Source organism: Hyperolius riggenbachi, chromosome 11 (genome assembly GCF_040937935.1).
Source record: "Hyperolius riggenbachi isolate aHypRig1 chromosome 11, aHypRig1.pri, whole genome shotgun sequence".
Taxonomy (NCBI): domain Eukaryota; kingdom Metazoa; phylum Chordata; class Amphibia; order Anura; family Hyperoliidae; genus Hyperolius; species Hyperolius riggenbachi.
The window spans coordinates 224,903,584-224,917,651 of record NC_090656.1 but is presented as its reverse complement, the minus strand read 5'-3'; the positions used below and the strand labels follow the sequence as shown (position 1 = coordinate 224,917,651).

At 46.8% G+C, this 14,068-nt stretch overlaps 1 protein-coding gene across 1 annotated transcript in view; it reads right to left on the bottom strand.

Annotated features, from left to right (window-relative positions):
- Nucleotides 1–8,801, bottom strand: part of ACCS (1-aminocyclopropane-1-carboxylate synthase homolog (inactive)) — a 68,589-nt gene extending 59,788 nt beyond the window's left edge. The window contains exon 1 of the mRNA XM_068261230.1: nucleotides 6,758–8,801. Within this exon, the coding sequence (XP_068117331.1) occupies nucleotides 6,758–7,385 (628 nt within the window). The 5' untranslated portion in view covers nucleotides 7,386–8,801. The remainder of the gene's footprint in view (nucleotides 1–6,757) is intronic.
- Nucleotides 8,802–14,068: the final 5,267 nt, after the last annotated feature.

Sequence of the window (14,068 nt, the reverse complement as noted above, 5' to 3'; positions counted from 1 at the left end):
CAAATGAAATATTGGGACATGTATTCTGATATCATTTGAACGGTATAATAACCGGGAAAAATGTGCAAATAAAATATGTGGGCTTTAATTTTTGTAGCGTGTATTGTTTTAAAACTATAATGGCCAAAAACTGAGAAAGAATGATTTTTTTTTTTACACTTTTTGTTATTATTCCTGTTAAAATGCATTCAGAATAAAATAATTCTTTCAGAACTTCCCAAAGAAAGCCTAATTGGTGACAGAAAAAAAACAAGATATAGATCATTTTGTTGTGATAAGTAGTGAATAAGTGATGAATGGGAGGAGCACTGAAATGTGAAAATTGCTGTGGTCCATAAGGGGAAAATACACTGAAGGCAGAAGTGGTTAATGTCTAAACCGCTGGCAACAAAAGTGAGTGCATTCTTAAAGCGGAATGAAACCCAGCATTTCTTCTTTGCTCTAAAAAATTATTTACAGCATATTATATACAACCAGCATTTTTTTTTAATAAAATAGCATTCAAAGGGTTACACACAGGGCTGGAAAGTTCAGTGCAGATAAATGTGGATGCATCCGAAGTTGTAGATAATGTTATCTTGTGTTTACTTAAATGCATCAAGTGAGGAATGTGACATTCTCTGACTGTGTAGAAGCTGCTGGACACAGAGAGACACTGAAAGCATTTCTGCCTTCCATACATAATGAATAAAACCAGTTATGAATAAAATGCAAAGTCATCTCACAAAGCAAAAAACTGTACTTTTGGGAACGTATAATTTCTAAATGAATAATAATACTTATGCACAAATGCAAATACGAAAACCATATGGCATATAAAAAGTAGGAAAACATGTTTTGATTGAATATTATGTCAGGGTTTTATACCGCTTTAAGGGATGAATGCCAAAATTGTATCTAAAGTGCCAATATTTTGTGTGCCATCATTATTTTCCAGCACTGCCTTATCTCTCTTGGGCATGAAGGTCACTAGAGCTTTACAGGCTGCCACTGGAATCCTCTCCACTCCGCCATGATGAAGCTGGTGGACTTTCCCGCTATAACGAGCCCAAGTATTGAGTGAGGATTGCCTCAGTCATAGTCTTGCTGACCATTCCTTACCCAATTTTCCTAAGGGGGGAGACGTGACGCCTTTGCGATCTCTGCAATACCGTTTACCGAAGAAATTGCAAATGCATTCTATTACCGAATCACAAAGTCCCTTCAGTTACTCGAAAGTTAAACTTTTCCAACACAGAAGTCATTAACCTTTCCAGCTATGATTCACAGAAGAGATAATTAGCTCAGATGTAAATTAAATTAGCCAGCTCAGTGCCAAAAATGGCATCCTGCTCTTCATGGCTGCCCTAACACCCCCTGCGGAGAACAGCTAACAAACTCAACTCTGAAGCAGACTTATGACAATGTCCACAGACTGCCTACCCAGTGCATCTCGATCTCACCCCCTTAGACACTCCCCCAACCCCCCATGTCCCCCTAGTCTTTGCTTTGCTTTGGCAATACCTGTATATATTTCGGTCTTGCCAATAAAGCTCATTTAAATTCAATGTTAGATAGAGCCCTTCCGCTCCTCCACCTTCTTTTTGAGGATGCCCCACAGATGCTTAATAGGGTTTAGGTCTGGAGACATGCTTGGCCAGTCCAGCACCTTTACCCTCAGTTTCTTTAGCAAGGCAGTGGAGGTGTGTTTGGGGTCGTTATGTTGGACTAGTGCCCTATGCCATAACTCAGCGGATCTCGGACAGATCATATAAAAACCAGCATTTTACATTCTGTCATCATGTTCTGAACCAATCGATATCAAACTTGCTTGAGCTGACACCTTCTCTGCCGAGGGATTTGATATCTCAGGTATAGAAGGTGCCAGATCAACGCTTCGTGGACCAGATACCTCCAGTTCAGGTTTAAGGCATATCTGATAATTTTGCCATGTTTGGCATCTATGGAAGATTGATTAATTTAGTAAAATGTCTGAATGACTTATTTTTTAATATCAAGGGGAATTAAAAGTCATTCTCTCTACCTCTCATCAGGCTAGAACAGGAATGTGGACCTAATGATTTTATGAGGGGATCTGTTCTTCTCCTTATCTTATTTGTACACACAGGATGTTAACAATATGTTAGCTTCCATAAAAGCAGGAAGTAGACACACTGCAGATTTATTGCAGGATTTTTATCAGCTGTAACAAAGAAATGGTTTGTCTTTTCTTTAAAGGTTATTATGCTGTTGCTTATCTTTTAAAGCAGAAAGGAAGTCTGAGTTCAGGTCCGCTTTAAATACAGACACATCTAAGTTAAACAGGTTCTGGGGCTATTTATGCATAATCAGTCCCTAAACTGCCTGGAACTAACCACAAGATCTGTATAATTGACATGCGTCCATATTTAAAGGGATAAGAGGGGAACGCTGTGCCTGTCACACAGCCTACACATACAGTACTCGGCAGAGTTGCCTGTCCCCAGCATGTCATCGAGGGCAGTGAACGGATCAGCCCGAACTGTCACAGACCGCACTCAGAAGGCCTATTCAATCACTGTATTGACAGTAACCAGAGCAAACAGAGGCACATGACATGTTTCGCCCGAAATATGTCATGTGCCTCTGTGTGCTCTGGTTATGGTCAATACAGTGATTGAATAAGCCTTGTGAATGCGGTCTCTGATTTTGCACCTTGAATTGGTATAATGCAGGAGGGGTGTACCTGCGCGGGACCTGCACCGGCATTCAGGTCAAGGGACCTGTTGAGTGGTAGTCGAGGTGTGCGTTTTATACAGTATGTGATAACACTGCGCCCCATGCAAGCACAGATGCACAGCTGTAAAATACACACATAGGGCTGTAACCCACTAGGTATCGCAATCATTTCATAAGCGATTTCCAGGCGATTTTTGTAGTGATTTTAAAAAAAGGCCTCTTGCACACTGCAAGCGATTCCGATTCCGCTTTTTTGCCAGCGATTCTGATTGCGATTTCAATTCTGATTGGTCGTTTCAATTTTTTTTGTGTGTGTGTGTTTGGCAATGTGATCTGATTGGCTGGATAGTGTACTGGTTTATGGCTCTGCCTCTGACACAGGAAACCTGGGTTTGAATCTTGGCTCTGCCTGTTCAGTAAGCCGAGGAAACCTTGGGCAAGTGAGGAAACCTTGGGTTAGGCTTTCTAACCCTGTTACTGTCTATAGAGCGTGCTCTAGTGGCTGCAGGTCTGGCGCTTTGAGTCCGCCAGGAGAAAAGCGCAATAAAAATGTAATGTGTGTTGTATAAAAAGTGCAGCCTGTGAACTTCCCTTCATCCAGGAGACAGTAGACAGGAAGTATCATGGCACTGTTAAAGAGACCCAGAGACGAGATGATACTAAATTTATACATACCTGGGGCTTCCTCAAGCCCCATAAGCCTGGATCGCTCCCACGCCGCCTTTCTCCGCTGCCTCTGTCCGCCGGTACCGGGTCCCGTAATTTCGGCCAGTCGGTGCAAGCGCAGTGCTCTCCCTCCGTACTGCGCAGACGCATGCGTACAAAGCCAGAGGGAGCCCCTATCCATGCGTAGAACTGGTTGCGTCCGGCGGAAGTGACGGGACTCGGTACCTGCGATAGAGGCAGCGGAGAAAGGCGGCGTTGGAGCGATCCAGGCTTATGGGGCTGGAGGAAGCCCCAGGTACGTATAACATCTTTTTTCATTTTTTAACTAGCCTTCGTCTCTGGTTCCCTTTAAAGCATTATGGGTAAAACAAGGGCTTGTGGGCACTTCCTGCGCTTTAAAAATCACACACAGGGGTCGATTCTCTAAAGCTTGATAACTGCTATCCCAGCAGTTATTACGCAATCTTGTTACTCCGCGTGATAAGCGGAGGTTTGCGCACGATCACGTGTGCGTTTTACATGAAGCACGCAAACCTCCGCTTATCCCGCAGAGTAACCTTTTGGGCGCGGATCGCGTGATAACTGCTGTGATAGCAGTTATCAGGCTTTAGAGAATCGACCCCACAAAGCGCTCTGTGTAGCGATTCACGTTTTGACAGCGCTTACATACTTTCCAATGGAGTGCAAATGCTCGCAAAATGCTGCATGTCCTAGGAGTGTGGTTACCCTAATTGCGATGGCTCCAGTGGGTTCCTCTCAATTCACTTACATTTGCAAAGCGTTTTTGGAAATCTCCAGTTTATGGCAATCCAAAAATGCTGCCAAAAGCACTCTTGTGGGTCTCAGCCCATATACGCAGATAGGGCGGGCTTATCTCTCTGGTAAAGCCGCTGTACTCACGCCACATGGCTCTCTGCCGAAGCAGCTAGCCGGGGAAATGTCTGCAGGGAATCTACTGTGTGTATAGCCGCTCCCAATACATTGGCTTATCTCATCCGAGTGCAGGCCATTGTTCTGCTCCTTTTCTCTCCTGCTCCAAGCTGCTCTGTCCTGCACTGCACCATCATCCTGCTTTCCCATCTCCATAGCAACAGAGCGAGTTGCTAGCTAATAGGCTAGAAACACATCTGCACAGAACTCAGCAGCATCTCAGCAAAGGGATCGAGTCCTGATGCCTGACAGTGACAGTAATGAATCGCACATGATCTTTAACTGTAACACTGAAGGCGCCCATACACTGTACAATAAAAACATTCGATTTTCCCATTTATTTGACCAAAACGATCAAATCGAAAATAATCTATTTTTCAATCAAGAAAAACGAACGATTATCCCGTTTTTTTCAATAAAAATCCGATCGGACATGTTGGAAAAATCTTTATATTCGATCTAACGGAATAATCGAACGAAGTTATCTAATCGGAAAAAAAAAAGGAAAAATTTGTACCATATATGGGCACCATTACAGCAGATCTGAGGCAGTTTTAACCTCCTTGCGACCACCTAACGCCAATTGGCGGTCGCAAGGTGGCTCTTCCAGGACCGCGTAACGCCAATTGGCATTAAGTCCTGGGGGAGTGGTTTGCAGGGGATAGTGCGCCAATGCATGCACATCCTGCTCCGCTCCGTCATCAGGGCCGGATTTGTACTCTTTACCGCCCAAGGCTGCTGTCACCAGCCGCCCCCCTTCAGTATAGGTAGCCAGATGACCCCTCCACCTTTCCCTCCAGTATAGGTAACCTGATGACCCCCTTCCCCTCCAGTATAGGTAGCCATATGACTCCCTTAATCCCTCTTTCCCCCCTCCCTTTCAGTATAGGTAGCCAGCTCACCTTCACACAGCAGCAGCCATCAGTGTCACTCATTTCTCCACTTATCTCCAGTGCAGAAGCTTCCTCTTCCTTTCCGTCTCCAATGCTGCCCAAGTCTATAGCCACCGGCCACAATGCAAACGTGCACAGAGAGCAAGGTGGCTGCTGCACAGGCTGCTGGCAGCAGAGTACCACAGTCAGGTGCTCGCCTGATCTCCCTGCATTGCAGCATTTGCAAACTTGCAAGTGCTGCATAAGTTCAGCCTGCTGCTTTGGTGCCCTTGCTCCTGTGGTGCCCTGCTTTGCTGCTGCTTTGGTGCCCTTGCTCCTGTGGTGCCCTAGGCCATGGCCTAAATCCGGCCCTGTCCGTCATCAGTCTACCAGCGATGATCGCCGCTAGGAGACTGTTTCACCATCTATTTACATTGTATAGCGCTGCGATCTATGGCAGCGCTGTAGTGGGTACAGCCGTGTCACTCGGCTGTCCCCTGGAGAGGCTCAGAGAGCTATCGGCTCTCATAGGCTGATGCCTACTAGAGCTGATTGCTGTGAATGGCTGGCAGGGGGGAGGGAGGTGAGGTAATGAAAATTGAAAAAAAAAATACACACATTTATTTAAAAATAAAGCACAAATAAATAAAAAATAAACAAACATCAGCAGCGATCAGAGTGCAACAACAGAAAGCTCTGTTGGTGGGCAGAAAAGGGGGGGGGGGGAATCATTTGTGTGCTGCATTGCAGCAAGCTTTTAAAGCTGCAGTGGCCTAAATAGTAAAAAACAGCCTGGTCACTAGGGGGGTGTAGGCCTATGGTCCTGAAGTGGTTAAAACGAAACGTTGGTCAAAGCTAATCCAAGAATACTGTTGGAGGTGCCCTGTTTATCTAATATCGGGTATGTATATAAATAGTAGTTGAATCTTACCTTCTTCAAAGAAAACTACAAAAGAATAAATTTTATTCATGCACATAAGACAACGCGTTTCACAGGTGCTGGACCGCTTCATCAGGTGTATACAAAGTGCCTCAGTAACAGTTAACAAGCGTGTGGGCACCTCTGCCACTGAGGCACTTTGTATTGACCTGTGAAAGAAGGGCCAGCACCTGTGAAACGCGTTGTCTTATGTGCATAAATAAAATTTATACATACCTTCTGTTGTTTTATCCTTGAAAAATGTACTATCCAACTACTATTTATATACATAGCCGATATTAGATATACAGGGCACCTCCAACAGTATTCTTGTTGGATATGTATGGAGGGTCCCTGGCAGCCGCGGTGGGGGCGAGGAAGACAGCGGACGCCTCTGGACTATCCAGAAGCTTTCCTTTACCTATTTAAGTAACTTTTTAGTTTTAAAGCTGCCTCGGGTTCACTGTAAGCCTAGGACTTGTGAAGGACACAAAAGGACCAAAAGTTAGTTCTTCTGAGTGCCCAATCTAATGACCCCTCACAGAGCACCCATTTCATTGGCTATTAGTAATAGACAATCGGGAGGTGGGAGGGGCACAGCTACGCTTGACTTTTTCCTCCAATGCTCATCTAAGGATTTTTTATAACGTCTTCAGAACATAAAGATTCTTACCTGAAGGAGATACGCTGACTTCGGCAGTCACCTCCACTCTTGATATGGGGGAATCTTGGCCTCCCCTGTCCAACATGGCCTGATCTTCCTCCTCCTGCTCCGCCCCAGAGTCCTGTAGGTAGGTCATAGAAGGGGGATCTGGGGTCAGGCACTGGTCATCAGATTGCACCTCCTCACACTTGATTTCCATCAGCTCTGGATGAGCAGCATGGCCGTATTGACCGAAGTGACCATGGAAGCCATCAGAGATGGGACTCTGCAGTACAGACTGGCCTAGGACTCCACCGGGACCTAACGAGCCATATGAGATAGTCGGGCGATGAGTGAGCACCCTGTCCATCACTTCATAAAACTTCCACGCTCTGCCACCCCTCAGGGTCTTGCTGTTGTCCTTCAGCCTTCGATACTCCAGCTTCATCTTCTTAATCTTCTCTCGGCACTGGTCCCCGGTTCGGTGGATCCCTTTTTCCCTTAATGTATCTGCAATTCGGTTAAAGACATGTTGGTTCCGCAGACAGCTTTCCAATTCCATCTGCACTGACTGATTGCCCCAGAGCTGTAGAAGCTCCACCACTTCGGGGTCCGACCAGTTACTACCCCTCTCGTATTTTTTGCCCCGGAAATCCATACTCGAAAGACCAGGACAAATATGGACAAGTAGTAGAATATGACCAGGACTGACGATCGAGGCCTTCAAAAGGTCATAACCTCCAGCCAAGTCAAACAACGTCTTTAGGCATATTCCCAAATGTTCTTCCTTCAACTTCCAGGATTTGCTCGGTAAAATGGGAGTTCTCAGGTAGATATGAAAAGGGGGGTTAAAGTTGTCCTTGGCCAAATATTAGAAACAAACCCTGGGTAGTGACATTGACTTTGACTAGAGTATGTTTTCACACTTCTATGATCAAATTTTAGGTGGGATCTGCAATATTATAAAGTGAGAGCATTGCTCCTGTATAATCAGAGTTTTCAGGAGATCCTATTGGCTGCTTTGACTAATGAGAATAATCAATGTAGCAATACTCACAAAGTAAGGAAGATCATTAGCATACAAAATGACCTCGAATGGACTGAAAGGTAGCAGAATATATTGTAGCAGCTTTCAACAGAGGAGACACCAAATACAATGTAACAATTATTACACAATGCAGGATGGATATTATTATAGGTGGAGAGTTTAGAATTATTAGGGGTGGAAAGTTTGGAATATAATCCTTATTACAAGTGGAGAGTGCAGACTATAATAAAATTATTATTATTAGAGAATTTGAAATATAATTGTTATTGTTATGGGTGGAGAGATTGAAATATGTTTATAATGGGTGGGGAGGTTGAAATATAATTATTATGAGTGGAGAATTTAGAATATAATATTTAGTATTAATATGGTTGGAGAGTTTGGAATATAATGACAATTATGGGTGGAGAGTAAAGAATGATATAATTATTATGGGTGGAGAGTTTGGAATATAATATATTTATTATTATTATGCGTGCAGAGTTTATTAGGATTATTATGTAGGGTATGCTCTTGCTATTATAGGTGGAGAGTTTAGAATACAATATATTATTATGGGGGAGAGGTTGGAATATGATGATTATTATTACATAATTTGGAATATAATTATTATTCAGGGTGGAGAGTATAGAATATGGTATGATTATTATGGGTGGAGAATTTGTAAATATATGTATTATTCTGGGTGGAGAGTTGCAGTATAATGTAACGATAATTGTTGCTGTTATTATTATTAGTGGAGGGTTTGTAATATGATGATTATGGGTGGACTAGGATAATAATCAGTAATGAGGACCTGGATCGGGTCGGCTCTGGGGTCTCCGGGGGGGGGGGGCGGATCTGCCGATCTCTAGTCGGGATCAGTTGAGATCTCCCTGTTTCTGGTGATCGGGGGGGAGGGGCCGGTTTGGCCCGGTTGGGGGCGGGTCCGGCACGGCTCGGTCAGTCTCGGCTCGGTTCGGTCCTGGTTCAGAGGCGGTCCGGCGGCTGGGCTGGCGGGATTACATCCGGGGCCGTGCGCATGCGTGCTGCATTATTCCGGGATAACTTTAGTCCGTGTCAGTCAGACGGATCCCCTCCCCCTCCCGGGCTGACACCTGGCGGCAAGTGGGGGAACTGCATCCGTGACATACACAGCACAGAGCCCCATATACCAGCACTGTTCCCTCTATTCCCCGTATACCAGCCATGTGCCCTCTGTTCCCAATATACTAGCACTGTGCCCTTTGTATCCCATATACAATCACTGTGCCCTCTGTACCCATATACCAGCACCGTGCCCTCTGTTCCCAATATACTAGCACTGTGCCCTTTGTATCCCATATACCAGCACCGTGCCCTCTGTACCCATATACCAGCACCGTGCCCTCTGTACCCATATACCAGCACCGTGCCCTCTGTGCTCCATATACCAGCACTCTGCCCTCTGTACCCCATATACCAGCCCTGTGCCCTCTGTACCCCATATACCAGCCCTGTGCCCTCTGTACCCCATATACCAGCACTCTGCCCTCTGTACCCCATATACCAGCACTCTGCCCTCTGTACTCCATATACCAGCCCTGTGCCCTCTGTACTCCATATACCAGCCATGTGCCCTCTGTACCCCATATACCAGCCCTGTGCTCTGTACCCCATATACCAGCCCTGTGCCCTCTGTACCCCATATACCAGCACTGTGCCCACTGTACCCCATATACCAGCCCTGTGCCCTCTGTACCCCATATACCAGCCATGTGCCCTCTGTACCCCATATACCAGCCATGTGCCCTCTGTACCCCATATACCAGCCCTGTGCCCTCTGTACCCCATATACCAGCACTGTGCCCACTGTACCCCATATACCAGCCCTGTGCCCTCTGTACCCCATATACCAGCCCTGTGCCCTCTGTACCCCATATACCAGCACCGTGCCCTCTGTACTCCATATACCAGCACTGTGCCCTCTGTACCCCATATACCAGCCCTGTGCTCGTACCCCATATACCAGCCCTGTGCCCTCCGTACCCCATATACCAGCCCTGTGCCCTCCGTACCCCATATACCAGCCCTGTGCCCTCCGTACCCCATGTACCAGACCTGTGCCCTCCGTACCCCATGTACCAGCACTGTGCCCTCCGTACTCCATATACCAGCACTGTGCCCTCCGTACCCCATATACCAGCACTGTGCCCTCCGTACTCCATGTACCAGCCCTGTGCCCTCCGTACCCCATATACCAACACTGTGCCCTCCGTACCCCATATACCAGCACTGTGCCCTCTGTACCCCATATACCAGCCCTGTGCCCTCCGTACCCCATATACCAGCACTGTGCCCTCCGTACCCCATATACCAGCACTGTGCCCTCCGTACTCCATGTACCAGCCCTGTGCCCTCTGTACCCCATATACCAGCCCTGTGCCCTCTGTACCCCATATACCAGCACTGTGCCCTCTGTACCCCATATACCAGCACTGTGCCCTCCGTACCCCATATACCAGCACTGTGCCCTCCGTACCCCATATACCAGCACTGTGCCCTCCGTACCCCATATACCAGCCATGTGCCCTCTGTACCCCATATACCAGCCCTGTGCCCTCTGTACCCCATATACCAGCACTCTGCCCTCTGTAACCCATATACCAGCACCGTGCCCTCTGTACCCCATATACCAGCCCCGTGCCCTCTGTACCCCATATACCAGCACTGTGCCCTCCGTACCCCATATACCAGCACTGTGCCCTCCGTACCCCATATACCAGCACTGTGCCCTCCGTACCCCATATACCAGCCATGTGCCCTCTGTACCCCATATACCAGCACCGTGCCCTCTGTACCCCATATACCAGCACCGTGCCCTCTGTACCCCATATACCAGCACCGTGCCCTCTGTACCCCATATATCAGCACTCTGTCCTCTGTACTCCATATACCAGCACTCTGCCCTCTGTAACCCATATACCAGCACTCTGCCCTCTGTAACCCATATACCAGCACCGTGCCCTCTGTACCCCATATACCAGCCCTGTGCCCTCTGTACCCCATATACCAGCACCGTGCCCTCTGTACCCCATATATCAGCACTCTGTCCTCTGTACCCCATATACCAGCACTCTGCCCTCTGTACCCCATATACCAGCCCTGTGCCCTCCGTACCCCATATACCAGCACTGTGCCCTCTGTACCCCATATACCATCCCTGTGCCCTCTGTACTCCATATACCAGCCCTGTGCCCTCCGTACCCCATATACCAGCCCTGTGCCCTCCGTACCCCATATACCAGCACTCTGCCCTCTGTACCCCATATACCAGAACAGTGTCCTCTGTACTCCATATAACAGCACTCTGCCCTCTGTAACCCATATACCAGCACTGTGTTAATACCTCCCAACTAATTCAGATGAGAAAGAGAGACACTTAAGCCACACCCCTGCCACACCCCTAATCGCGCCCCCGACACACACCTAGTCACGCATACCATAAAGATTTCATAAGAAAAATATGTTGTTTTAGAATTCAAACCACACTGGTCCTTTCTATCCTGGTTCATTTTCCTTCATATTAACATTTTAAAATTAGTAATATATCAATTTAAAGGATGGGAATAAAGTTTAGAGTCCATCAAACACATTTTTTAGTGAGAAATATATATAGGCAGAGATCAGCAGGATAGCCAGGCAACTGGTATTGCTTAAAAGGAAATAAATATGGCAGCCTCCATATCCCTCTCATTTCGGTTGTGACAGCTGCATGTAAATCTTTACTCACTTAAAGAGAAACTCCAAACAAGAATTTAACTTTATCCCAATCAGTAGCTGATACCCCCTTTTACATGAGAAATCTATTGCTTTTCACAAACAGACCATTAGGGGGTGCTGTATGACTGCTATTGTGGTGAAACCCCTCCCACAAGAAGCTCTGAGGACCGCGGTACTTTTGACAGTTTGCCACAATGTAACAAGGCTCACAGACAGAAATTAGCTGTTTACAGCTGTCTCTAACAGCCAAAACAGCTAGCAGCAGGTACATAACCTGCCCACAATAAAAATGTCACCATGTAATAAATGTCAGAATGTAAATCGGGGAGAGGAAAGATTTTACAATGAGCAAACACTGACTAAATCATTTATACATAATTATTGTAAAAATGAAGCACTTTTTTATTACACTATTTTCACTGGAGTTCTGGAGCACTGGCTTATTTCATCCCTTTGAAGTCTCTGTGTCCCTCACTGTAGTGCAGGGGTCTGGAACCTTTTTGTCTGAGAGAGCCATAAACGCCACATATTTTAAAATGTAATTCCATGACAGCCATACAATATGTTTCAAACTGGGACAGTAGGGCTCATGACCCTGTTGCCATGGTGATGTGTATACAGCTGATCTGCCGGACAGCGGAAGTGTCAGACACGTCTTCAGCCCCTCTTGCGTTTCAGCACCGTCAGCAATTTCCCCAAGAGCCAGACAGGAGAAATACCGACTAACAGCTTGTACAATTAGCTAGCTTACTTGGGGGTTGATCCTCTTTGTAGGACGAGATCCCCTCCCTTTGATTGGCCCAATAGGCTACCTGTGACAGGCAGCCTATTGGGCCAATCAAAGTGTGGGTATCTCGTTCTACAAAGTCACTGGACGTGACAGGCTCCAGAGTGGGCCAATTGGAGCAGCCGTTCGTTTTGGAGTAGTGTGAGTAAGTTAGTAGTGCACGCTACAACAGTAGCCAGTGGTGTAGCAATAGGGGGTGCAGAGGTAGCGACCGCATCGTGGCCCTTGTGTCAGAGGGGCCCCAAAGGGTCCACCCTCTATCACAGTATTAGCTCTCTATTGGTCCTGTTCTGGTAATGATTACTTCTATAGATGCTTTTAATAGTGGTAATCATTAACAAACTGTTCCCCATCCCCTTCTTGCACCTCTGATACTGTAGTTGCCATTGGCAGGTTTTGGTGCGGCCGTATCAATTGTTATGTATAGAGTGCTTGGGGGGCCCCAATGTAAAACTTGCATCGGGGCCCATAGCTCCTTAGTTACGCCACTGACAGTAGCGTGCACCACTTTGATAATTTTACTTGCGCTGTCACACTAAGATGTGCTACTTGAGCAGTGCAGCTTAGTGAATCAACCTTTACTGATTTGTCTGTGAGCCAGATGTAGCCATCAAAAGCACCACATCTGGCTCCTGAGCCATAGGTCCCCTACCCTTGCTGATGATTTTCACTAGGTGCAATAGGTGACCACATTCACTGGTATTATGTACTAGTGGTGCTCGTAAGGACTCAGTGATTACGAGGCCGTAATTACCGAGTTCATAATTGGCAGTTACAAACTCATAATCGGACGTTCGTAATCGCATTAAATTAGAATCGACGATTATGAGAGTACACGAAATTGGACTCATGAGTACTCGAAATTTCGATTACGAGTTGACAATTCAGTGTACTTCGATTAACGTTAATTTATAATAATATTTCAATTGGCCAGGGATCGCTATACATCCGCAACATGGCTGTATAATGATTCCTTACCACTTTACCTATTTTTGGGACCAATAAAAAATATATGACCAGAAAGTGGGAAATAAAAAAATATGACGTGAGGTCCCACCTCCCGAGTCGCTTTAACCCCTTTGCCCATGCCGGCTGGGATAGCCAGAATATGAAGCCCCGACCACATGGGGCTTCACACCCTGAGCTATACCAGCCCGCATGATCCATGGTATGGGGGGCTCTGAAGGAGAGGGGCGGCCAAGCCTCCTCATCTCCCCCAGAGCCCTTTTCCAATCCATGGACAGGGGGCTCTTCCCTACCTCCCCAGGAGGAGGTGGGGCTGCTGACGCAAGGGGGAGGGGTTCATGGAGGCATCTGGGAGTCCCCGTTAAAGGGATACTTAAGTCAAAAATAAAAAATGATGTTTACTCATCTGGGGCATCCCTTAGCCCCCTGAAGCTGTATGGTGCCCTCGCAGCCTCTCTCCGATCCTCCTGTCCCCGCCGGCGGCTACTTCCGGGTTCGGCGACAGCCGCCGACAGGCTGGGAACGCGAGTGATTCTCTGCGTTCCCAGCCGCTATATCACCTTCTATGCTGCTATAGCATATATGTTATACGCTATAGCAACATAGAGGGTGATATAGCGGCTGGGAACGCGGAGAATCACTCGCGTTCCCAGTCTGTCGGCGGCTGTCACTGAACCCGGAAGTAGCCGCCGGCGGGGACAGGAGGATCGGAGCGAGGCTGCGAGGGCATCATACAGCTTCAGGGGGCTAAGGGATGCCCCAGGTGAGTAAAAATAATTTTTTATTTTTGACTTAAGTA